Here is a 24,740-nt window from a genome sequence, read left to right as displayed (position 1 = left end):
ATTCATTGGTCATGAGAGCCTGACTTACAGTCTTGGAAGACATGAAAAGATGAAAGTAAAAACTAGATTAAATCTGAAAATTAAAAGATCTTTCAGAGAAAGAAAACAAAGTCCCAGGGTTGACCGTGCCCTGGAGAAATCACATCATCTACTTCTTAGCTCTGGGTCTGTTTTCAGATTTCTTGTGGACAAAGTTAGCTGGGGGTTGTGAGTTAGAAATGCAGATTTCCAGGCCGTGGCTCTGGTAGTGAGTTTGCACTTGAACTGACAGCACTTCAAGCAAACATATTTCCGTGTGGGTGACCCTGAGAGCACCCATGCCTTAACCATTTTTGATTAAAAAAATCTTTCTGTACTATATACTGTAGAGTTTTTCCAGTTTCCCAGGATACTCATTATATTTTCCTAAGATCCCCTTTTTAATCAAGTTTGGGTAAGCCTGTTTTGATGGGCTTGTTTTGTGGAAAAGCTGATTTTTAAAATGTCAAGCAAAAGAGAGGAGACGTCTAAGCTTCTCTTCTTGTTATGGGGGTCACCTTTTCAGACTGATAGAAGTAAAATTAAGTTCTAGTCATACATTGTAACTCCTTTGAAGCTTGGGCTTTCCTCCCAACCATAAACATAGTAAAGAAGGGGAACTTCGTGGTACATTTCATTTAGGTGCTTACATAAATAACACCCGCTTTCAGCTGTCTTCAGGAAAACCCTTAAGAACACCCCCACCACCACCTTTTTGAAAAGGAAAGAAACAAGTTGAAAATGAGGTGGATTCTTCTTTATGTCTGTGACTTGGCTTGAAAAGAAGACTGGTTTTCCATATAGGAAATAATTGGAAGAAATGAGAAAATGAAAACTATTTTCAAAAGACTATTTGACTTTCCTTTTATTATACTAAAAAGAATGAAGAGAATGGAGCATGTCAGAATTTGTGATTTATGAATCACTGTGGCATATTATAAAAATTCAGAAATAGCTTCTAATGAGAAAATACCAAAAAAATCAAATCAGTGAATCTCACATTCATTAATTCAGGGGAAACAAATGAGAGGTTGGGGTCCCATCCCTATTAGCAAAGACTCACACCATAACTTCATATGCCTGAATGGTAATTGTGTTGTGACTTTCTGGGTATCAGGAATAAATAACTCTTCAAAGAAGGACTAGAAAAGCAACCTCATTTTGAGGCTAACTAGACACAGTGATCATTCTAATTATTTACCTTCAGAGCTTCTTTTACTGAGATCATTTTTTTTTTTAGATGAGAGGAAGGTTATTCTTACGTGCCACATTGCTTAGCTACCAAACCTATTAACAGAAAGTCCCTGGCGTTTTATCTTTAAGATTTCAATGTGCTTCTGTACTGTTTTTATACTTATCTGCCATAAAAGGTGATTCTTCCAAGTGCTTGGAATTTGGTTGAATCCGATTTACTGATTGACACCTCAACTTTTCTCCCAAGTATAGTGTAATAGGAACACGCAAAGAAAGCTCTTTCGAGCCCCATGGATTCCCATGGCAAGGTGGTGAAATTTTGTTTTCTTTACTACTTTCCATTTCATAAGAGAAATAGTCTCCGGGAGAGGATTTCTAATGCAATTTTGTTAGCTACAGACCATTAAGTACGTGGGCCTGGATTTCCAGCCTGTGTATGTAGCCCTGTGGGAGAACGCTCCCTTTGTTGTGGGCACCCAGGGGAAGAGTTGGTCTGTGCTATTTTATGAATAAAAAAATCCAGAAGGGGAATTTTATTTTATTTTTTTCATTTTAAAGCCAGGAGGAGTTTTTAGGACTTTCATTTTTTTCACACTTGCTTGTTAGAGGAAGGGCCCAGGTTTTATGCATTTAAAATGTTCTAAGCACCACCTGAAAAACTATCATTTCTGCTCGTAGTTAAGATAGATGATGGATGGATGGACGGATAGATAGATAGATGATTTAACCCATCGTTCTTTGATTCTTCTATCTTTGGGCCTCATAGGGGAAGATGGGTTGATTTAAAATATTAGCCTGAAAAATGTGTAGTACTGTATCTGTTTGGAGGACTCTAACCATAGGCATTGTTGTTTGTTGTTTGTTTGTTTGTTTGTTTTTTAAAAAGCCTACAAATTTAGGAACTAGCTGTTCTAACTATGGTAGTGTTAGAAAAAGGCCCCAAATTAGGAAATTGCTTATACGGTTGCCAGAATCACAATGGTGTTGGAAAACGTCTAGAAAATTAGTATGAATTAATAATTTGGGGGAGAGTATAAAAGTTTCCAGAGCACTGTGCTTCTCCCACCCCCAGTTATTTTACCATCCTTTTGGAAACAAGTGAGACTTACCAACTGGCACGGGGTTCTTAGAATGCGTGAACACTTTCTGGTTCACCAGTTCTGCTGTAAGGGTGAGTCTGAGACTTCAGGCTCTGGGGCCCACTGCCAAGACTCCAAGTCAGGCCCTGCACCTTTACTCTGTGATGAAGGTCAAGTGATTTCACTCCAAACGGCCTCCATGCCCTCATTTTTCATGTGAGGTTGTGACTATTAAACAATGAAATGCAAGTGATGGGTTTAACATGGTACCTGCGGTTGAGCATAGACTTGATGACATCTCACGAAACCAAAATGTCCCAATAGAATTGCAACCCTCAGTTTTCCCATCTGTGGAGTGGAAACATCAATAACTGCCTTTCAACATTTTGTGCAAATTGGAGACAACTATTGATATTGTTGCTGAGCGTCTAATCGGTACGGCAGCCATCACTGTTGTTATCATAATTTTTTTTTTTTTTTAGTTAGAATCTCACTCTGTCACCCAGGCTGGAATGCAGTGGCGCACTCACGGCCACCACGGCCACCACAGCCTCAGCCTTCTGTGCTCAGGCGATCCTTCTGCCTCAACCTTCCAAGTAGCTGGAACTACAAGCGTGCACCACCACACACGGCTAACTTTTTGATTTATTGTAGAGACGAGGTCTCGTCAAGTTGCCCAGGCTGGGTCTCAAACCCCTGGGCTCAGGCAATCCTTTCGTCTTGGCCTCCCAAAGTGCTGGGATTACAGGTGTGAGCCACCACGCCCGGCATCATAATTAATATCAGCAACTATCTCATCTCCCAGTTATATATGGCTCAGTAAAACTAGATCATAGCTTCTCAAGGAGAAGCAGGCTTCTCAGGTACACGGCCTACAAAACAACACAAGGCCCAGCATTTAGATGTACCTACATTTGATTTATGCTCTGCTACTTCCATGTTGAAATTTCTGATAATATTTGAACAGGGAGACCCCCATGTGCATTTTGCACCAAGTTCCACAAATGATGTAGCTGTCCCAAGGATGGGAGCCATCTAACTGGGTTTTGTAAACCTTATCTGCCAGGTACAACTATTTATACATGGAAGAATTGCATTCGATGTTTGCTAAAGTGAACTGATGTTGCCATAAGTGAATAATAACGGAATATGAAATTTGTTTATTTGAGGTTCACTCTTGGAAATCAAGGCTCTTTCTGAGTTTATAACATCCTTTTGTGTTCGAGACCAGCTTGGGCAACTTGGTGAGAACTTATCTCTAAAATAATTCAAAAAATTAGCTGGGAGTGGTGGTCCCAGCTACTTGGAAGGTTGAAGTGGAAAGATCACCTAAGCCCAGCAGGTCGAGGCTGCAGTGGCCATGAGCGTGCCACTGCACTCCAGCCTGGGCAGCAGATTGAGATTCTGATTCAAAAAAGCCAAAACATCCTTTTGAGAACAGGTCTTTGGTCAATAACAAGGGTCACTAATGACAACTTCCATCCCAAGTATATTCTGTGAATGTCAAAATGGATTGACTATTTGCAGGATCTATTTTTATAAACTCAGGAAGATGGGTTAGATGTTAAAACTTATTTTTTGGAGCAAGTAAAAAATGTTAGCAAAATCACATGAGAAAGGTGGTTTTTAATGTTTTTAATATTGGCACAGTGAACAACTGACTTTAAATACTTCCTTGATCAACATAAAAAGAATTTCAAGGGAAAGGAAATATATTATAATGCCATTAACCATCACACGTTGTGGAAGTACCTATTATAAAAGAAAATCCTAAATTTTACTGTTCTGGATCTAAGCTTCTTTCCCAGAAATAAAGAATTAAATACTACACTTGATTTCATTTTGGAATATTAATGGAATTGAAATAAGGTTTAAATTTTCCTTTTACTTATAAAACTAGAAAGTCAAAGTGCTCAAAATATATACTTTTGCTTCAGAATAGACTGAAATGGATAAAGAATAGAATTTTGTGTGTGCGTGCAGGAATCTAACATAGAGTAAAAGGATCTATTGGGAGAAATTCGAAACAATTGTGATCCCAAATTTGGCTATTATATATAAACATATGTCTATATTCATCACTGTAGCTTTCTTTACTTGTCAAAAAATATCTTAAAACTTGTACAGTCACCGAAAGTATCAATAACATAAAATTTCACAGCCCCTTTTTAGAACTGTGGCCTTAACATTTTGTAGGGAAATAAAGTTTTGGCTAACCTTGGCTCTGGTAGACCTCATTAAAATAACAGCCTGTCAGTTTCAAGTTTAAAATAACAGGGTTGTCAGTTTTATATGCAGTGGAACAATCTACAATTTTATTCTCCGGGACAAAACTGTGGGAAGGGGCGGAAGGTGGGCAAAGGTTGGACAACACTGCCATCTGGTGGTCACAGTGAAAGTGGCCTAAACACCCACAGGTGAGGCTGAACGGCCTCGAAGGATAAAGGTGGGGTGGTGCCCGGGCTGCTTAGAGCGACCCTTTGTGACAACTTTTGGACAGCCTTTTCTGTTTTTAAAATGCATGAACGTGCCCAGAGCCAATATGCAATTTATAATCTCAAAAGTACAGTGAATCAATAAGGAACCTGCAGGTCCTATCAATGCCTTGATGCAATTCATTTTCAAGAGAGTAAAATATTGTGCAAAAAGTTTGGATTCAACGAAAACTTTTAAAATAGTTTTTCCTTTATAAACACTGCCACGAACCTGGGGGCTCGGTAGAAATTCATCAAACTCTTCATACATGCTTCGTGTACTTTTCTGAATGATTGTTTTTACTTCAGTAAAAATAAATAAACGTAAGCCGAAAAGTCTCTATAGGCAAAATATTGACAGATGTTCCCATTTACATGCGTGGAAGCAATTTTGGAGACAGGCTGGGTCCCAAACAGACTTCAAAGGTAACCTAACTGCAATTCAGTTCTTTCCTGGAGCACTTTGGGCAAATGATTAGGGGAGTGATTAGGGAAGGGGGGGAAGGGGTGTTATAGAGTGACATCAGAGAAAAGGAATTACAATGAGCTCTGTTGTTCTGAAGTACAACCTACCCAAAAAGTTCAGGAGAACATGCTGGTCACTCTAACATTCAGCTAATAGCTTGTCTTCAATTCATCTAGACCTTCAGCCCGGAGCCTGGGGCCGAGCCCTCTCGGTGGCAACTGGCTCCTGTCCCCGTGACGTGCCCAGGAAGAACTTGAAACTGTGCCCTCAATTTGGTAACCACCAGCCATGCATGACTGTTGAGCCCTGGGGTGTGCTATAAGGGGAAACCTACACCAGCTTCTGAGACCTTTGGCCTCCCAATGTCAGGCATTAGCTACGTGTGGCCACTAAGCCCCAGAGACATCCCACAGACTGAATTAAGATGGGCCATAAGTATAAAACACAAGCAAGCTTTAGAAGACCCAAATAAGAGGATAGAAAATAGCTCACTAAAATTTCTCGTATTTATTATACATGGAACAGATATTTTCAATATGTTGCATTAGACAGAATATAATATTAAAATCAGCTTTGGTTTTTTAAAATGTATCTACTAGAAAATTAAGAATTACTTATAACTCCCATTTGTGGCTTGTGATCTCTTTTTGTTATGGCTGCCTTAGACGCTCATGACTTCTTTGCCCAGAATGGTCATTCTACCATTTTGCAAAGTGATTTCTCTCCCACGGGAGCTAAAAAGGGTGACCTGGAACACCTATGCAGCTTGTAGGAGACTGAGAGAGTTCATTTAGGTTATCGACACTTGCAATGGAAAGGTGACAGTCAAGTTCAGTGACTGTGATGCTGGGGTCTAATCATAAGAAGAGTGCATGGCACTCCCCGATGGCTGCCCCATGGGGTAAATTGGATCTCTAAGGTAACCAGATGGCCCTTAGGAGCTGGTAATTTACCTCGCAGGGGTAAGAACTTGATTTCCGAGAAGGAATGCGGTTTAGTCACCCTACGCCATCTGTCCCCATGGTGATATTTCTCCTCATTAAGAGCTTCCAGTTCCAAGTGCCCTAGCAAGCTATGCACTTACTAAGTTTTATTAAGTTCTTAAGAAGACAGTGTTTATGGGAAGGATACATTTTCCCCCGTTTTGAAACTGATTTGTAGGGAGATTATACAACTTTGGCAAAGTCCCAGTTGAAGCAAACACATCACCATGCATGGTGTCCTGTTTCTCTCCCCTACTGAAGGGGCTTTCCACCTAAGAGCTTTTGCCACTCAGGGTCCCTTTGCTAAGAAAAGAACCTCCTAACTCTTCTACCTAAAGAATGCTAGTCATCTTTCAAGGTCCAGTTTAACTGCCACCTCTTCCTTGAAGACTTCCCCCATTCTACTTTCTCTCTTATAATAAAATATTGATTTTATTTCTCACACCCTACAACCCTTAAACGTGCAATCCATGTATTATGTTCATTGATGTGTATATATCTTTCCTTCACTGGGTAGTAAGTTCATTGAAGGCAGGACCGTGTCTTCTGTAATACCGTATTTCCAGGACCTAAAAAGTGCCTAGTACATTATAAATACGAAACAGATGCCTGTGTGTGTGTGTGTGTCTGTGTGTGTAGGTTTAGCCAAACTGACTACCTATAAATAATCCCTAAGCAACCAATTCTCCATAAAATGGAAAGGCTTACTAAGAAGACATCCCTCCCTAGGACAATAGGTTTATTTTGCAAATAAGGGCATTCGTGATTTACATTTCATTAACAATTTCCTTTGGAGACCCAGAATTTAAATTTGTCCTTCTGCGTACTCTGCTTCATCTGTTCATTTCTCCATTCGTTCATTCACCATCTACTGAGTACAGCTATAAACCTGGCATAGTGTTCAAAGATGGGACCCACGTCTCCTAGGACATGAGGAACACGGAGGACAGAAGCCCTGTCCCTATGTCGCCTGCTGGCTGGAAGGGAAGACCCACTGTCACAGTAATGGGGTAAAACCAAAGTGGTCTCTGCAAGCATGTACTCTGTGGGGATGTCCCAAGCGACTCTGGATGTCCCAAGTGACATCTGGATGACTTCACAATGTACGGGGGGAGTGGCTACTCAGTCGCGCTCTTCTGTCTTCAATGTGTAGACTCCATGTCTGAGTTTGAGTTAGTGGATAGCCTAGGTCCTGTGACTTGCGTTCTTGGATGTATTTATTAATCTCATCCTATTGTTCAAAGAACTCCCTTAGGCTAAATTCGCTGGCAATTAGACCCATGAAGGAAAAGGCAGAACGTTGTCTTATATCATAAATATAACACAATAAACACAAAAGTAGCATGTATTATGCACCGCACAGTACAAGTCTACATAGTTAAGTATAAATCAAATCACACATGCCCAAAAGACATTTATATGCTTTCTGTTGCCTGTTCTATAAAAGATTTAGGGCAACCCATCTCTACTCTGAATGGCTTTGGAATTTAGATAAATCTGATTTCTACCTACCGCTTGCTGAATATTTTTCTGTGCGGCCTCTAAATTACTTTTTCGATGTGGGCATATCTTTGTGGGTACTCTAACCATTGGATGGAATCATGTGTGCAATATCTTACTTAAGAAAACCCTGCTCAGTTACACCACTGTCGGGTGAGCAAAGAGATGCTTCTTGTTCCCTGGGAAGTTCCAAATATGTGTAGGCTTCAGAGAAAGAGACCCGAATACAAATCTCTTTTTCCAGCTTTGTTCTGGAAGAATAAAGCTCCCAACTGGAACTGAATAATGAATTCGAAAATATTCGGCGGGAATGCCTAAACTCACATGAAAAACATTGCTATGCCTCCTCCCCTTTTAAAAATCAGCAGAAATGCTTGTAATATCCTGGATTTCATTCCCTGAAGGTGAGATTTCAGTATTTTCCCAGTTACTTCCGGTGGCGAGGGGCTTATGTCAATCACAGGTAGAGGAAGAGATGGACACTGTATGGGTTTTTGGAGGTGTCGTCAAAGCCCCTATGAAGGGCTTGAGCATTTTGTTTTTTGTTTTGTTTTGTTTTGAGTTGGAGTCTCACTCTGTCGCCCAGACTGGAGTGCAGTGGCCACTCCCGGCCACCGCGGCCTCGACCTGCTGGGCTCCGGCTCAGCCTTCCAAGTAGCTGGAATTCCAGGCATGCGCTACCACGCCCGGCTGATTTTTTGATTTATTGTAGAGATGAGGTCTCGCTGCCCAGGCGGGTCTCGAACCCGCGGGCTCAGGCAATCCACTCACCTCAGCCTCCCAAAGGCGCGGGATTACAGGCTGAGCCACCGAGCCCGGCTGGGCTTGTGCATCTTGAGGCAAGAGTTGGCAAAGCGTCAGAACTTTTCAGCAGGACTAGATGGGCAGAACAGCCAACTTTTATTTCACACGGGCGGAACTGGGTTCTTAAATGTAGACACTCTCTCTAGCCGCTTTCTAAGTCTGTGCTGATTTCCAAGCGGGCACCACATAGAGGGATCGATCTTACGCCACCACCATGTTCTGATTGGCTAGAGAAGAGATCGAGGAAGAGTGGAGAGAATCTGCTCTTCAAATCACAGAGAAACTCCTAGAAGTTTTCATTCCATACGATGATAGGACAGACAATGGTAGGAGAACAGGTCAGTTTTAAAACAGCAAAATTAACATGAGCATAAGGGTGGGATTGGCAAGTGCTGGACTCCGTTAGGGAAGAGCGGGGGGGAAGGATGGAGAGGGTGATTTGACAACACACTGAGTCCACTATCAGGGGAGACAGGGCCAGCTAGAAGCCCAAACTTCACCTGCGTGCAGCCTACTTATGTAGAAAGTCCTGACTTGGACCACACAACTCTAAAATAATATAAAAATAAATACTGATACAACCACATAAAAATTAAAAAAATATATCCAAACCACATAGTCCATGTGCCTTTATATAACCGTTAGAAATACCGAGTTGGTGGAGCACAGTGGCTCACTCCTGTAATCCCAGCACTTTGGAAGGCAGAGGCAAGAGGATTGCCTGAGCCCACGGGTTCGAGACCAGTCCGAGCAACTTGGCAAGCCCTCGTCTCTGCCATAAATAAAAAAATTCACTGGGCATGATGGTGCATGCCTGTGGTTCCAGCTACTTGGAAGGCTGAGGCGGAAGGATCGCCTGAGCCCAACAGGTCAAGGCTGCGGTGGCTGTGAGCGTGCCACTGCACTCCAGCCTGAGTGACAGAGTGAGAATACAACTCAGAAAAGAAAAAAAAAAAAAAGAGAAATACCATCTTCATTCTCTTCTTCTGAGAGTGCATCTGAGATCTTCTGATCCGGCTTTATGAAGACGGCATATCTAATGACCTAATTTAGAATCAGCACTTGTCACAGTTCATGTTCTAAATCAGAGCAAGTACCTCGAGGAATGTCAGCATATACAGACCAAATAATGCCTCAGAAATGATAGAGGACAAAGTTAGTCACCAAGGAGGACAAAGCTGTTCTCTAAAGCAAAAAACGAGAGCGCACAAGGGACAGACCTATGGTCGGAAGTCAGTCAAAAGGAGAATTTACTAGGAGGCGAGCAGAGAAAAACAGAATTCACTCTCAGAATTTGAAACCAGGTGCAAGTTGCAAAGAAACAAAGGAAAATAAGAGGAAAAAGTTGGAGGCTCAGTCTCAATGCCCAGTGCAGGAGAAAGAATAGGAATATGTTTGTGGGCAGGCATGGTGGCTCATGCCTGTAATCCCAGCATTTTGGGAGGCTGAGGAGAGAGGATTGTCTGGGCCCAGAGGTTTGAGACCAGCCTGGGCAACTTGGCGAAACTTCGTCCCTACAAAAAAATAAATCAAAAAATTACCCAGGCTAGAACCTGTAGTTCCAGCTACTTGGACGGCTGAGGCGGAAGGATCGCCTGAGCCCAGTAGGTTGAGGGTGAATGACCATGAGCATGTCACTGCACTCTGGCCTGGGTGACAGAATGAGACTCTGACTCAAAAATATATATATATATATATTTGTGCTGTGGTCACGCCTTATCAGTGGAGACTCCAGAACTGCCCGATGAGGGGAAGTAGCATTGGGTCAAACAGCATGTCCCAAGTTCTCTTTCATTTGATATTGCTATCTTTCATTGGAAATGTTTAGAGTCTAGATAAGTTTAGAATGTTCTAGGAACGTTGGACCATGGAGGCTCTACTGAGATTCTAAATTTCATGATTCAACAATATTACCACTCCTTAAAATCATTTCTGTTTTTTAGTTTTGGAAAGTAAATAGCGCCACATTTTAGGTACCTTTGTGCAAAGTTATACTTTGATTTCCCAAAGATCAAATGACTTCTTGTCTCTTTCTTTTCACTGTTGAATTCGATAGATATGAGTTCAATGTCACACTGTGTCATCTCTCAAGGACGTGTGGAATGCTTACTGCACTTCAGTGTCTAAAATGTAATCCCATGGGGACTAAGGCGCAATCAGAACATTTGGTGCAAACATGCAGATTTGAAAGTTTGCTGTTGTTTTCTTAAAATCTGCTGTCAAAATCTAACCTGAACAGCAATGGGAAGAAGTTCCCATGTTTCCTACATTTATCCCGTTTTCAGGAGCTGTATTTTGCCAGAAAATGACCCCATCTATCTTTTCAGCATCTTGCCCTTAATACTTGAAGCCAGAGGGCATTACTCAGACTCCTTACACTGTTCATCCCAATTCGAATTCCCTACGAAACTCGACAGAACTAAGCATTGTCTATTTGACCCTTCAAGAGGTCTCTTACTTCCTGCTGGGTTTTTAATTCTTCTTAGTTTTTCCTGGTGTTCCTGTCCTTTGGAGTGTTGTTGAAAGCATCATACTACAGGTGACCAACGGTGTCATGGGTTAATAGGCTAGAAATTGTTATTGAATTCCCTGGGGATACAGATGAAACCCAGAATGCGGGACTGTTTTTAGGCTTTATTGTATCTTGAGGACTCAGTGGAGTGCTGGGTTGATTATATGAGCAAAGTCTGCTGTAGGTTCACTGACCAACTGGATTCAACAGAACACTGCTATTATTATCCCCAAGACTTATTTAGAAGTTTCCTGAAAGAAAACACATGCCAAGCAATTTCTTCACCAAGCATTACAGAACCTACCCAAACATTACACTCTAGCCAGGGACAATCCAAGACATGAAAAACAGCACCAAAGAGTTTCACAAACTCAGAATAAATGGAAAACTGATGTTCTGGTGAAGACGGTGCCAAAAGCCATTATCAGAAGACATGGATTGCTTCCTCTAAGAAAATTAGGGGAATTGTATTTAAAGATATTTGGCCACGTCAGAAAAATTAGTATGCTATCTGAGACTTGGGAACTTTTAATACTCTCCTCCATACTGTGAAGAGAGTGAGAGAACTGTGAACTGTTATATTCACAGACCTTGCCTGATTACTGAAAGAGTATGCACGACTTGAATTGTGATGCAGTCGCATCCAGTGAATCAAATAGCTTGGTGGTTCTCAGAAAAGATCATTCTTCTCTAGAGGAAAGTTGGGTGGGGTCACTGTCTCTGAAACTGGATTGTTAAACACTTAGGTGGCAAAAATGGCTTTTTGTCTCGTGAATTTCTCTAAACTTGACCATGTAAAGTGGCCTCATCCATGAGGTAAACAACAGGCTGTCTTCATTTCTTTAAACAGATTGTTTTCTAAAGCTAACAAATGACCTTCAGCCTATCAAATATTCACATTGTTTTCTTTTCCCCCTCAATATGTATTATTTAATGTGTAGCCCTTTAAATATTAATCTTCTTTTTTCTAACAATATGATATATATTATTTACATCCAGTTGCATTATGCTTTCATACAGATGAAACAGGCACATTGGAAGCCTTCAGAAGTAATGAGCAAGCCAGGCTCAGTGACACACCTATGTCATCCCAGCACTCTGGGAGGCCAAGAGGCAGGAGAATTGCTTGAACCCAGGAGTCTGAGAACAGCCTGGGCAACATAATGAGACCTCATCTCTACAAAAAGATCAGCCGGTGTCTCTATAAAATAATCAGTGGTGCACCTCTGGTCCCAGCTACTTGGTAGGCTGAGGCTGGAGGCTCACCTGAGCCCAGGAAGTCGAAGCTGTGGTGAGCACGATCATGCCACTGCACTCCCGCCTGGGTGACAGAGTGAATCTCTGACTCAAAAAAAAAAAAAAAAAAATATCATGAGAAAATAGGGTATTGGACCAGGTGCATGTAGGAGGTAGCCACTGAGGTGAATTCTGGTCCAAGGATGATAGAGAGAAGAAAGCAGGTGGCCCAGAGAAGATCCAGAGGAAATAAATGGTCCAGAATAGATGGACTTTGGGCCTTGAGTAGGTAGGTGGGTAGACAGCCATAGTGGAATCTCTTGGAGGAGAAAGTCAAATATGCCCCATCAAAGAATCCACATAAGAGACAAAGGTAATAATGGAGTTCAGAAACACCCCAAATCAGCCAGGTGCAATGGCTCACACTTGTGATCCTAACACTTTGGGAGGCTGAGGCAGGAGAATCTCTTCAGGCCAGTAGTTCAAGACCAGACTGAGCAGCATAGCAAGACCAAGAAAAAAAAAGTGTATATATATGCCTTCCTTAACTTCTAATGAAAAGTTCAGGAGGTAGTAATTGGAAGATCATCAATTATTTCTGAAATCTTACTTTCCTTGGCATATAATTGGCAGTGCTGTTCATGTATTTATTCATTCAGCTATGTGTGTGTATATACACACACGCACACACGGGCTGCCAAAAAAAATGTATACACATTTTAAGAGATGTTCGTTGTAATCAGAAGTGTCTGATGCTGTTGGTAACCACTTTGAGCACCTCTTGTAATTGCAGAAGTCAGACAAGACTTGTATTCTTCTTTTGTTAATGGTACATTTTGAGTATTACAATATTAATAGGTTGTTTTCCTATCTTAAAATGTGTATACATTTCTGGCACCCTCTGTGTTTTATATATTATTATAATTTTATTTGGGTTACCCCAGATCAAAATTCAACAATTCACTTGCTTAGAAAATCAAAAGGATGGTACTGGAAATTTTATGTGTTTATAAGGATTGTAAAGACTGTTCAAGATGGGATTTATTCCATTTTTAGTTAAATTCTCAAGGTTTTCCCCCCAAGCCAAGATTGCCTTCAAAGTCCCTAAGGCTCTTCCATCATACCTGTGTAAATTACACCCGAAATGACATTTGAGGTGGCAAGAGACCAGAATCCCTATTAGAGAACTGGAAGGATTATCTGCCATGCCCCTCTTGCTCTGGGGGTAATCGGGTCAAGGAAAATCACTTTTTTTTCTGAAGACCTGACTGGATTTGCCTGTGCCTTCCTTCATCTCTAATGAAAAGTTCAGAAGGTAGTAGTTGGCAGATCATCAATAAGTTTTGAAATCTTACTTCCCTTAGCAGATAATCAGCGATGCTGTTCATGTATGTATTCACTCAACAAATATTTATTAAGTACCTGGTACACACAACACGCTGTTTACTGAGTTTCTGGCTATGGAGGAGTTATTCTCTGGGAATCAAGAAAGTACAGCTGCTCCTTAGCAGAACAAGTAGCTGAAGATCAGAGCAGTGGCTTAAAGCCACAGCTCCTCCATGAACAGAATCATCTCGTTCTTGAAGGTGAAAACTTGGGAAAACATGATGCATTTTCTGCTTGTAATCCCTGGATAGAAATTACTAATTATTCTGCCTCTTTGTTCCCATGACAGAGTTCAGCAGCCACTAAAGAACAAATATCAGCAAAGCCTTATTTGCTTGAGAAGGAACACAGTGTTCCCAAGAAAGGAAGTTTCCAGACAAATTAATATCAGTGCTCCCCTAGGCTTTTGCTTACCCATGACTATCATATTTGCTCCGTATCTGTTTACACCCACTAGACAGTGTTACGAACCCTTCAAGGAGAGCAGCTGTGCTAGATATGTTTGTTTCCCCCAGAGTCTACCGTAAAACCTATCTTATTGGCTGGGCCCAGTGGCTCATGCCTGTAATCCCAGCAGTTTGGAAGGTTGAAATGGGAAGATTGCTTGAGCCTAGGTTTGAGACCAACCCAGGCAACATAGTAAGACCTCGTCTCTACAAAAAATTGAAAAGTTAGCCAAGTGTGATGGTGCATGCCTGTAGTCCCAGTTACTGAGGAGGCTGAAGCAGGAGGATCACAAGAGGTCAAGGCTGCAGGGAGCCATAATCGTGTCACTGCACTCCAACCTGGGTTGGACAGAGTGAGACTCTGACTTAAAAAAATTCATTTTAAAAAATCTTTATTTAAAAAACCTATGTTGGGTGTGACTCTCATGCCTGTAGTCCCAGCGCTTTAGGAGGTCAAGACGAGAGAATTTCTTGAGGTCAGGATTTCAAGAGAAGCCTGGACAATATAATGAGACCTCATCTCTACAATAAAATTTTAAAAATTAGCATGGCAAGAGGATTGCATGAGCTCAGGAGTTTGAGGCCAGCCTGGACTACATGACTAGACCTTGTCTCTACAATAAATCAAAAAATTAACTGGGTGTGGTGGCAAACACCTATAGATTCAGCTATTTGGAAGACAGGGGCGGAAGGATTGCCTGAGCGTTGAAGGTCAAGGCTGCAGTGGCCATGATCATGCCACTGTACTCCAGCCTGGCAACAGAGTGAGACTCTGAGCCAAAACAAGCAAACAAACAAAGCCTGTTTTATAAAAGGCATATGATAAGTGTTTAATGAAGGAATACTAGCAACAAAAGCCTCTTTTCTTATTTAACCAATGTGCTGGAACTTTTTATCAATTGTATTTCACTTTCCTGTCTCATTAAGCTGATTTCATGGAATGTTATTGAATCTTTGCTTATGGATTCAAAATATATTGTGTGAGTTCCTGGGCCATACACTAGTGGTCTCCACATATTTTTGGTTTTGCATGTCTATCAGCAAGAAACTCAGGCTTATAGTCAACCAGGGTACCTGTAATTATTTGCACATAAATTTATAACATAAACACTATGGAATTCATACATTCCGCACCTCATGAAATATATTCAAAAATAGAACTCTTTTGAGGATTGAGAACAAGATAAAACAAGGAGTCTTTGTTATTTCTACTTTGTAATGTTGCAGACGCATTGAAAGTAAGAAGAATATTGTGCTTGCCATTTTATCATTGTGTACTTGTGCTTGCTTTGTTTGAAATGAAAAAAACCCAAAGTTCCTTTTCAAACGTTATTTCAAGTCACTATTCCATTGAATAGTCAGCTAGAACTAGAGAATCTAATCTATAAATGTGTTTAACCAGCACATGCACTGTTTCAAAACACTGACAGCAAGTTAGTGGGGGCGGGGTCCCAGTGGGGCCCCTCCCTGCCATGAAAGTCTCACTTTTTTCCCCGGATAATTGAGAAATAGCCATCCCTGTATGGACTAATTAAGAGATCCATCTCTAAATTAAATATTAGAAAAGCTTAACTCCTCTTGTATTTTTATGTTTAAAAAATAGAAATTGGCCAGGCGTGGTGGCTCACAACTGTAATCCCAGCACTTTGGGAGGCCAAGGCGGGAGGATTAGCTTGAACCCAAGAATTTGAGACCAGCCTGGGCAACATAGTGAGACCTCATCTCTACAAAAAATAAACACAACTAGCGGAGTGCGGTGGCATGTGCCTGTAGTCTCAGCTATTCGGCAGGCTGATGTTGGACCACCTGAGTCCAGGAGGTCAAGATTGCAGTGAGCCAAGATTGTTCCAGCCTGGGCAACCAAATGAGACTCCAGCTGGAAGGGAGGGACGGAGGGAGGGAAGGAGGGAGGGAAGGAGGAAGGAAAATTGAAATTGAAGTTCTAATTGTGAACCACATTGAACCACTTGCATGCACACCCCTACCGCCAACCCAACACACATGCTTTGAAGATCACACATATAAGCAATGACCCTTGTAAGCCTAGAAAGTCCACTGACTAAGAGTAATGATTCTGCAGTCTACCTCTGAATTTGTATGTCATCTCCACCACTTACTAGATATGTGGCAAGCTTTTAGCCTCTCTAATCCCTGTTTCCCAGTCGCACAAAGGGTACAATGATAATATTTCAGCACAGAGTTATAAAGATTGAATGTGAGTGGGTACCTTCACCCAATGAAAACTCACAGCCACCATCACTTTGAGTCACTCACTGCCCTATGCTCAATCCAGCAAAGCTCATGAAAGCTATGTGCCCTGACAACAGACTTATTTCTTTCTCAACTTTCCATTATGTTTAACTTTTTCAAATAACACTGAAATGGTTTTTAAAAATAGTAAAATGAACATCCATATACCCCTGGTGCAGATCAATAATGGTTGACTCTTTTTCTATTTTCAATAAGTGAAAGACACAGTGACACTTTATTCCTAAATATCTCAGTGTGAATGTTCTAAAAATAAGAACAGTCTTCTACACAACCACAATATCATGATCACACTTAAGAACATTAACAGTAATTCAATAATATCACCTACTACCTCGCCTATATTCAAAATTCCCCAGTTATGCAAAACTCTCTTGTATAACTGAGTTCTTATCTCTAAGTCTAGGATGTGATTAAGGTCTACACATAAAATTTGTTTTTTAGGTTTTTGGAGTTGCTTTTCATCCAAAAATGGTCCTCCTGGCTTTATTTATTTATTTGTCCTCTTTTGAAGAGCTGAGGCCAGTTGTCTTATATAATATCTCATCATGGGACGTGTCTGGTCATTTATTTGTAATGTTTCTAAGTTTGTTCCTCTATAGGTGGTATTTTGTGGAAATTGTTAAGTCAAAAACTTGATGGGACTCAGGTTACATAGTTGAGGCAAAGTTACTTCTTAAGTGAAGCTGTCAGACAAGATTGCTTGGATAGTTCTGCTTTCTGGTCATTATTTTTGCTAATCTCTTTATTTTTAGAGGTCATTCCACCATGCCAACTTCCTCCCTCTTTTGTCTAATTTTGCAGTTCAGTAAGGGTAGATGTAAGTGCCACTGCCTTTCTACAGAGTTAAGTATTCATGGACCTGACCGGCCTTATATTAAGAGTGTATTGGGGATCTCCCCAAAACCAGAAATTTATTTATTAAAAATTGTGTATTTATTCTTACATGTTTAAACTTCAGTCACCTTCAAATTATTCTCTGTTTGATGCAGTCCACCTATCCAGATGCTTTTTCCACTACTCAAAACAGTTTTTGAACTTGTCCATTTTAATGCCTTTGAGTACTTCTGCCATTTCTTTCAGCTGTCTGCCTCACCATCACAGTCTTGAGGTGAATTGGCCAGTGTTTCCACACAGAATGTAAAAACAGTATTTGCATTTCTCTCTGCTCCTTTGCTATTATCTCCTTCAATTGTACAATGGAAACACACAGCTACTGCTGGCCTGCCAGAGTGAACATGCCCTGATTATCAAATGTGCCGTGGTGAACAATCAGATAAAACACATTCACCCATCAGCATGACGATGACAGGTTCTTCACATAACCAAATGCAACTCCATGGTTTCCTCCCAACCCTCTTGGAATGAAGAACACACATTATTGTGACCTCAACTAGTTAATGTTAATGATATTGGCTATGACTTTGTAATAGAATTGGACAATCCAATCCATTCTCTCAATCAACATTTATTGAGCACCTACTGCATGCTGAAACCTGTTTGACCAACTCATCCTGATTTACTTGGGACTTTCCCATTTTAGTGCTGAAAATTCAGCATCCTAGAATCCCTTAAGGATCAGACAAACTGGGATGGTTTGTCATGTGAGCCATACTAAGCACTGAGGATAAGAACAAATTATGATTCTATTCCTGCCATTAAAAAGTATGTAGTCTCAGAGAGGATCATAAAATAAGACATTATTAGAATTAGGAACTGATCAGTACTTAGAATCATGGACAGGGCACTCTGTAAAAAGTGAAATCTCAATCTACCTTGGGGGCCGGAGAATGCACTCTGATAGAGACAATGCTTGAGTTTGATTTAAGGAATGATTCACACAACAACTAGTTACATTTTGCAAAAATTAAAAGGGGAGAAACCTATGAAACATCATATAGTTTTAGTCTTTTGCTAAGTCTCAAAATAAGCGTATCTGGTTTCGAGTCCCGTAGCATGAAGGTGGGATTTTAGTATAAAATAAGTAGAAATGAAAACTCTCATTCTTGGTCTGCTGTGTTATGGGATAGAACAGACCTGACAGTATTTCAGTCATGGAGATAGTGATCATTTTCTGAACCAGATATATGAGGGGAGACCAAAAAAAAAAAACAAACAGAATTATTTTTTAGAGGTCAGGCCCTTTGTACAGGTTTCTTCTGCTAGATAAGTGTTCTAGGAACCCATCAGGTATCAGTGTACAAGTTAGCATCGTTGTAAGAAGCTACATTGGTTTCAGTGGATTTTTTTTTGGAGATTCTCACAACACATTTGCCCATTTCATGATGGGTGATTTACATGAACACCCTACCCACACTGTGCTGAGTGTTCAGCAGTTTTTGACCAAAAGAAAAACACCGTGAACTCCCATGCCCCACCCTCCCTATTTACCCAATTTTACCTCACGCGACTTTTAATTTGTTTCCCTGAATGAAAAAAGTCCTCAAAGGGAAACATTTTGCCGACGTGGAAGAGGTGAAACAAAAAGACAGAAGCACTAAAAGGCATCAAATGGATGAGTTCAAAAACTGTTTTAGGCAGTGGGAAAAGTGTCTCAGTAGGTGTCTTGCATCAAACGGAGAGAACTTTGAAGGTGGCTGAAGTTTAAACATGTAAGAATAAATACACAATTTTTTAATAAATAAAGCCCGGTTTTGGGGGGGATCCCGCTTCATAAATATGTTACATGTTTTTCTTTCTCTAGAGTTTATTTTGAAAAGAATAAGAATGAGTGACCCATGGGGGTGGCCCTTATTGAAGAGTAGGTACACTAAAGTCGACACCATGCAGAACAAATAAATGGGAGTGGTTCTTTTTCACGTGTTTTATTTTGAAAAAAATTATAACTTCCCAAAAATTGCATTTTTTTGAAAAATTGCACACTTCATCTAGATTTACCAATTATTTAAAATGTGCCACATTTGCTTTCTCTCTTTTTCTTTATATATATATATATATTCTTATTGTTATTATCATTATTATTTATTTTAACTGAGCCATTATGAAGTGAATTGTGGAAATTATACCTCTTTAATTCTACATGCACTGGCATGTCTCCTTAGAATACGACATTATCCAATGTTACCACAGTATGATTTCACATTCAGGACATTTAACACTGAGGATAATACTATTATCTAATACAGAGTCAGTATACAAATTGTACCCACTGTCTCAATAACCTTTTATGACAATTATCTTTTTGACCTAGCATTCAATCCAGAACTATTAGATTTAATATTTAAATTAATTTAATTTAACATTTAAATATCATGTCTCTTATTCCTAATCTGCAAGAACTCTTCAGCCTTTTGGGGTCTCTTATGACTGATATTTTTGAGGCGTACAGGCCAGCTGTGTTTCAGAACTTCCCTCAGTTTGGGTTCATCTGATGTGTCCTCATGATTAGGTTCAGGTTATACATTTTGGGCTGCCTAAGTGATATGTCCTTTCTGGCAAATCACATCAAGAAGTATGCACTATCAATGTGTCCCATGACTTTGATCACTTGGGGAAAGTGGCGGATTGCCAAGTCTCTGCACTGCAAAATGACCAGTTTTTCTTTTGTAATTAATAAGTAATCTGCAGTAGGTACTTTGAGATTGTATAAATATCCTTTTCTCCATCAAATGTTTACTCAACATGTTTTGCATCTGTGTTAGTTTCCTAGACTGGCATTACAAAGTACCACAAACTGAGTGGCTTAAAACAACAGAAATGTACCATCTCGCGGTGCTGGGGGCTGGAAGTCTGCAATCAAGGTGTCGGCAGAGTGGGTTCCTTCTGAGGGCTGTGAGGAAGGGGTCTGTTCCAGGCTTTTCTCCTTGGCTTACAGATGAGCATCTTTTTCCTGTGTGTCTTCACCTCTTCTACGCTCTATGCATACCTCTGGGACCTAATTTCCCCTCTTATAAGGATGTCAGCCATATTGAGTTAGGTTCCATATTAATGGCTTAACTGCAACTTCCTTACCTCTGCAATGTCCTCATATCTCTAACTAAGGTCACATTCTGAGGTCCTGAGGGTTAAGACTTTCATGCAAGTCTTGGTGGGCAGGGTTGGCACAAGTTAACCCATAACAAGTGCATTCCAACCACCCATGGACTTTCCCAACATTCATGTAGACTGAATACGAAATCAGGGCTGTGACTGCATGGACTCAGATGTTCACTGTGAAACTCAAATGGCACAAAGTCCCTCTCCCTGCCCCTTCCACAGGTAAGAAGTCAGTGCTGAGCCTAAAAACACTTAAGATGCTGGTAATGAGCTTCTCTTGGTCAGGGCTGTGAATATTCTCTTTCAATGCTCCAGATGTATAAGAGGGCTTGGTTTACTGCTTACCACACATGTGTGTGCTGTGTGGGCCTGTCATTTGCACCAAACCAGAGATACCAGCAGCTGAATCGGTGACAAGATTTACTTTTTGCAGAAACAAGTAGTCCATTGGGGAAAGTGTCTCGTAGTGCATTTGTTTTGGTACATTTGTTTGACATGCAGGCAAATGAATTCTAAAGATTGTCCTTGAGGTCTACACAATAGGGGTCCCCAGCAGGGGAGGGACCCACAGCCAGGTGAGATGCTTCATAAGTTTTTAATCCAAAGGATTGGAGGACAGAAAAACAAAAAGCCAATTAACCTGAAAACCCTCCACTAGAGGAAGATGGGGTGGGGAGGAAAAGGGCTTTCCCGGGCAATAAACCCTGCAGCATTGGCGTCTCTCTTTTTAATCGGGATAAAGAGTTTGTGCTGGTCATACATCACGGGTCTGTCACCTTCACCTGGTTACGTCCTTGTAATGGGCCAAGCCTGAGGAGGATATTCACTCGATTTCCTTGGTTTCTTGATCAGGTCACAGACATAAAAGAGAAATTGAAGCTGTCTAAAAAGGTCTGGTCGGCGCTACCTTACACCATCTGCAAGGACGAACGCGTGACGGCAGGCACGTCCAACGAGGAAGAATGCTGGAACGGGCACAGCAAAGCCAGGTGAGAGAGACTCAATGTTCGCACGGGTGCGGGCACACCACTTCCAGCCTTGGAAGGCTCTTCTGGCACAACTCTGCAGACTTGTTTATGCAAAAGAAAGCAACAGAGGGTGGAGGGACAAGTCATCACTTAGCGACAGCTGTTGAGAGTGACAGGTTTGAGGGCACCTGGGAGCACTTACTCTCAAGGTGCCATTAAGCATGGAATCCTTGTCCTCAATGCCTTGCCTCTGGATGAGGACAGAGGAATGGTGACAGATGCCAGGTTACCGATATACCCTGAGATCACAAAGAGCCCTTTTATGTTCACTTAATGACTTTAAGATAGCGAAGCTATTTTTATCCCTAATTAAATTTGTGGGGCTCTTTTTCTTTCATCGCAAGTTAAACAGGAAATGAAAATTCTGTCATTTTTTTCCACCATTGGAGGAAAAAAATAGCAAAATGTCATTGGAAAGGTAAAAGAAAGTGACTGAGGGACACCAGGGAAGGGTTCTAATGGATCTCATGGGACCTTCCAGACCAGAGGTTTCCAATATCCTGCCCTGTGGACATTCTAGTCACTCGATATGGAATTTCCCAATTTGTTGATTCAGCATAGAAATGGGCATGGCCTGAGTTTTCATAGGACAGAGAAGCTGAATGAGGGAGTGGGTCAGGAGTCAGCAAATGAGGCAGGACACACAGCGAGGAATCTGCTGGAACATCCTTTGGAGTAACAGGTGAGTAAAGCACCTGATAAATTGGACTCAAGGAATCTTTGGGGATTGACCAGCAGGTGGAGAAGTTAAGAGGGGAGTCTCTCCTGAGGACTTATTGGGTGGTTTCAAGCATTTGAAGTAGGTGACATCAAAGGGGAATGAGAGACTAAGTGCAGTGGCTCACGCCTGTAATCCCAGCACTTTGGGAGGTTGAGGTGGAAGGATCTCTTGAGCCCAGACATTCGAGACCAGCCTGGGCAACATGGCGAGACCCCGCCCCCCATCTCTACCAAAAAAAGACTAGCTGATGTGGTGGTTCATGCTTGTAGTCCCAGGTACTCGGGAGGCTGAGGTGAGAGGATTGCTTCAGCCAGGAGATCAAGGCTGCCACTGCACTCCAGCCTAGGGAACGCAGAGATCAAGAAGGTACATGGTTATGAAGTTCAGAAAAAACTGCAGGAGTTCAACAGGAGGTGCAAGTGAGGTGTTATTTCTTACACAACTGAGTTGCATTTTTTAGCATCTATTGTTAATGACATTATTAACCATACCAGAAAGACCTTAGCAAGGTGAAAGCATGTCACCTTCAGTAAAAGCTGTAACCATTCAAGTTGCCCAACATCCAAATTTCAGATCACGAAAGGAAATTAGTCCTGATATTAACAACATGCTGCTAAATAAAAACCTTAGCATTTCCCAGTGTCTGGCTTTTTAGCGAGGAGACCTTTGGCCAGCAATTTCAGCTGTAAATGAACAGCTTCTAATGTGTCTTTTCCTGATGACTGTTTGGAAAGACATAGTCAAGGATGACCAGATGGCTTAATGAAGAAAACACTTGATTATCTGAGCTGCTCTGTTGCCCATCTGTGTTTACCTTTTAGCCTTAGCTAAGTAAAGGCTGTGTTTTGCGCTGCCTGCCCATGGATAGCCACACAGGTTGCTGGTACTTATGTGTATGCTATATCATACAAAAGGAAAAAGTATGGTCATGGGCAAGGTTAGAGGAAGAGACTAAACTCACCAAGAAAATGAATGGGGAAGATAAAGATCATGGGAGTTTGAGCCAGAGAAGATCAGATGGTTCAACCAAGTTCCTCATTGTGCAGATGAAAGCAGCCAGTTAGTCCACTGTTATCCAATTAATGAGAATAAAAGCTAGGAATCTCCCAAATCCTCTGTGTGTGTGTGGGTGTGTGTGGGTGTGTGTGTGTGTGTGTGTGTGTGTGTGTGTGTGTGTGTGTTTATGCATATAACTTAAATATCTCTTTTAATGGCAGTACCCTGTCTCTCAAACAAACAGCTAAATACTATCCTCTCCAAGTTAGGAGAACAAATGAAGCAGATCCTAAGTTCTATAAAAGATTTAGTGGCTCTCCTTTGTTCATTCAGTTGAGCAGTCTGTCAGCAAAATTGTTAAGCACTTCCTCTGACCCAGGCACCATGCAAGGCTCTGTGGATTAAGTACTATAAGATGACAGTGGAGTTCACCTATAAACGGCACAATGGTCAGAGTAAGCACCGTGAATCTGGAAACTTCAAGTTCCACACTACTGAACTGTGGGTTTGAGAAGGGACCGCACATGTGGAAAAACCTAGATTGGTACTCAGGGACCATATTTGAATTTTATCTTGAGATCAATTGGAAGCCATCGAAGGATTTTATGCAGGTAGAAGAAATGATCAAGTTTAAGGCAATGAAGTCATTTGTAGCAATATTCCAGAATTTAACCCAAATACTGTGTATCTTTTATTATGCAATAAGTATATTAGTAAAAGGCGAGGCTATCAAATATTTGTGACTCAAATTATGTCCCCTTTGAACAATTGCAATTTCATCGTTTTTCACTGGCAGGGAATCTTAATATTATACCGTATACATACACTAGGATAGTAAATAGATAACCAATAAAGACTTATTGAATTAAATGTAATCGAAGCTTTCTTCTTATCCAAATATTAATTGTTCTAGATACACATAGAGAAGTTTTTTGCCTAAAGAAATTCTGCTACACTATTTTCCAAGTGTAAGGATTTATTTATAAAGTAATTTATTTTCCCACTTTTGAATGTTAAAATGACAGACCTTTTAAAATGTTTAAGAATGGTAGTAAAAAAAAGAAAGAAAAGTTATTCTTATCACCCATGTGAAAAAGAACTAGAATCTTTATTGTTTAAAAATCTATCAAAGCTGACAGATTTGGAACAGAGAGGCTTATTGGCATTGGAAGAGACTGTCCTGCCTGGAGTTTGTAAACTGAAGTCTGTGTGATGAGGTCTCTGATAAACCAAACGTCTCTTCCTCTCTTTAACTGTATCCATCAGACTCGTCAGCCACATTCTTCTATCTGCTGCCTTTTGTCCTAGCTAAGGGTATGATTAGGCATGTCTCCATCACCCAGACTTTTCCTGATGACTTCCTGAATTCTACTCCATAGTCCTCTACCGTACTTCCTTGAATCAGAAACATGCCTATTTTGTTTTAGCATTTCTGAAGTCAAAATGGCTCTTATAGCAGGTAGGTCCATTTACTCCAGCGATGATCGTATTTTTCCCAAAATCTGTTATTAAATGAATGGCACTCGTTGAAATTGCTGATGACTTGAAAGAAAGAGAAGAGGATGCAGAGATGGGACTGCTGTGGTGTCTACAGGGAGTAATCGACAGTGTTGAAGCCATGGTCAAGAGTGAG

General features: G+C 40.9%; 1 protein-coding gene across 1 annotated transcript in view; it reads left to right on the top strand.

The window, feature by feature from the left end:
• GPC6 (glypican 6) overlaps nucleotides 1–24,740 on the top strand; it is a 609,707-nt gene that overhangs the window by 563,886 nt on the left and 21,081 nt on the right. The window contains exon 5 of the mRNA XM_021707914.1: nucleotides 21,215–21,351. Coding sequence (XP_021563589.1) covers nucleotides 21,215–21,351 — 137 coding nt within the window. The remainder of the gene's footprint in view (nucleotides 1–21,214; nucleotides 21,352–24,740) is intronic.

The sequence above is a fragment of the Carlito syrichta genome, unplaced genomic scaffold (genome assembly GCF_000164805.1).
Source record: "Carlito syrichta isolate Samal-C Ts95f unplaced genomic scaffold, Tarsius_syrichta-2.0.1 Scaffold53096, whole genome shotgun sequence".
NCBI lineage: Eukaryota > Metazoa > Chordata > Mammalia > Primates > Tarsiidae > Carlito > Carlito syrichta.
This window is presented reverse-complemented; position numbering and strand designations above follow the sequence as displayed.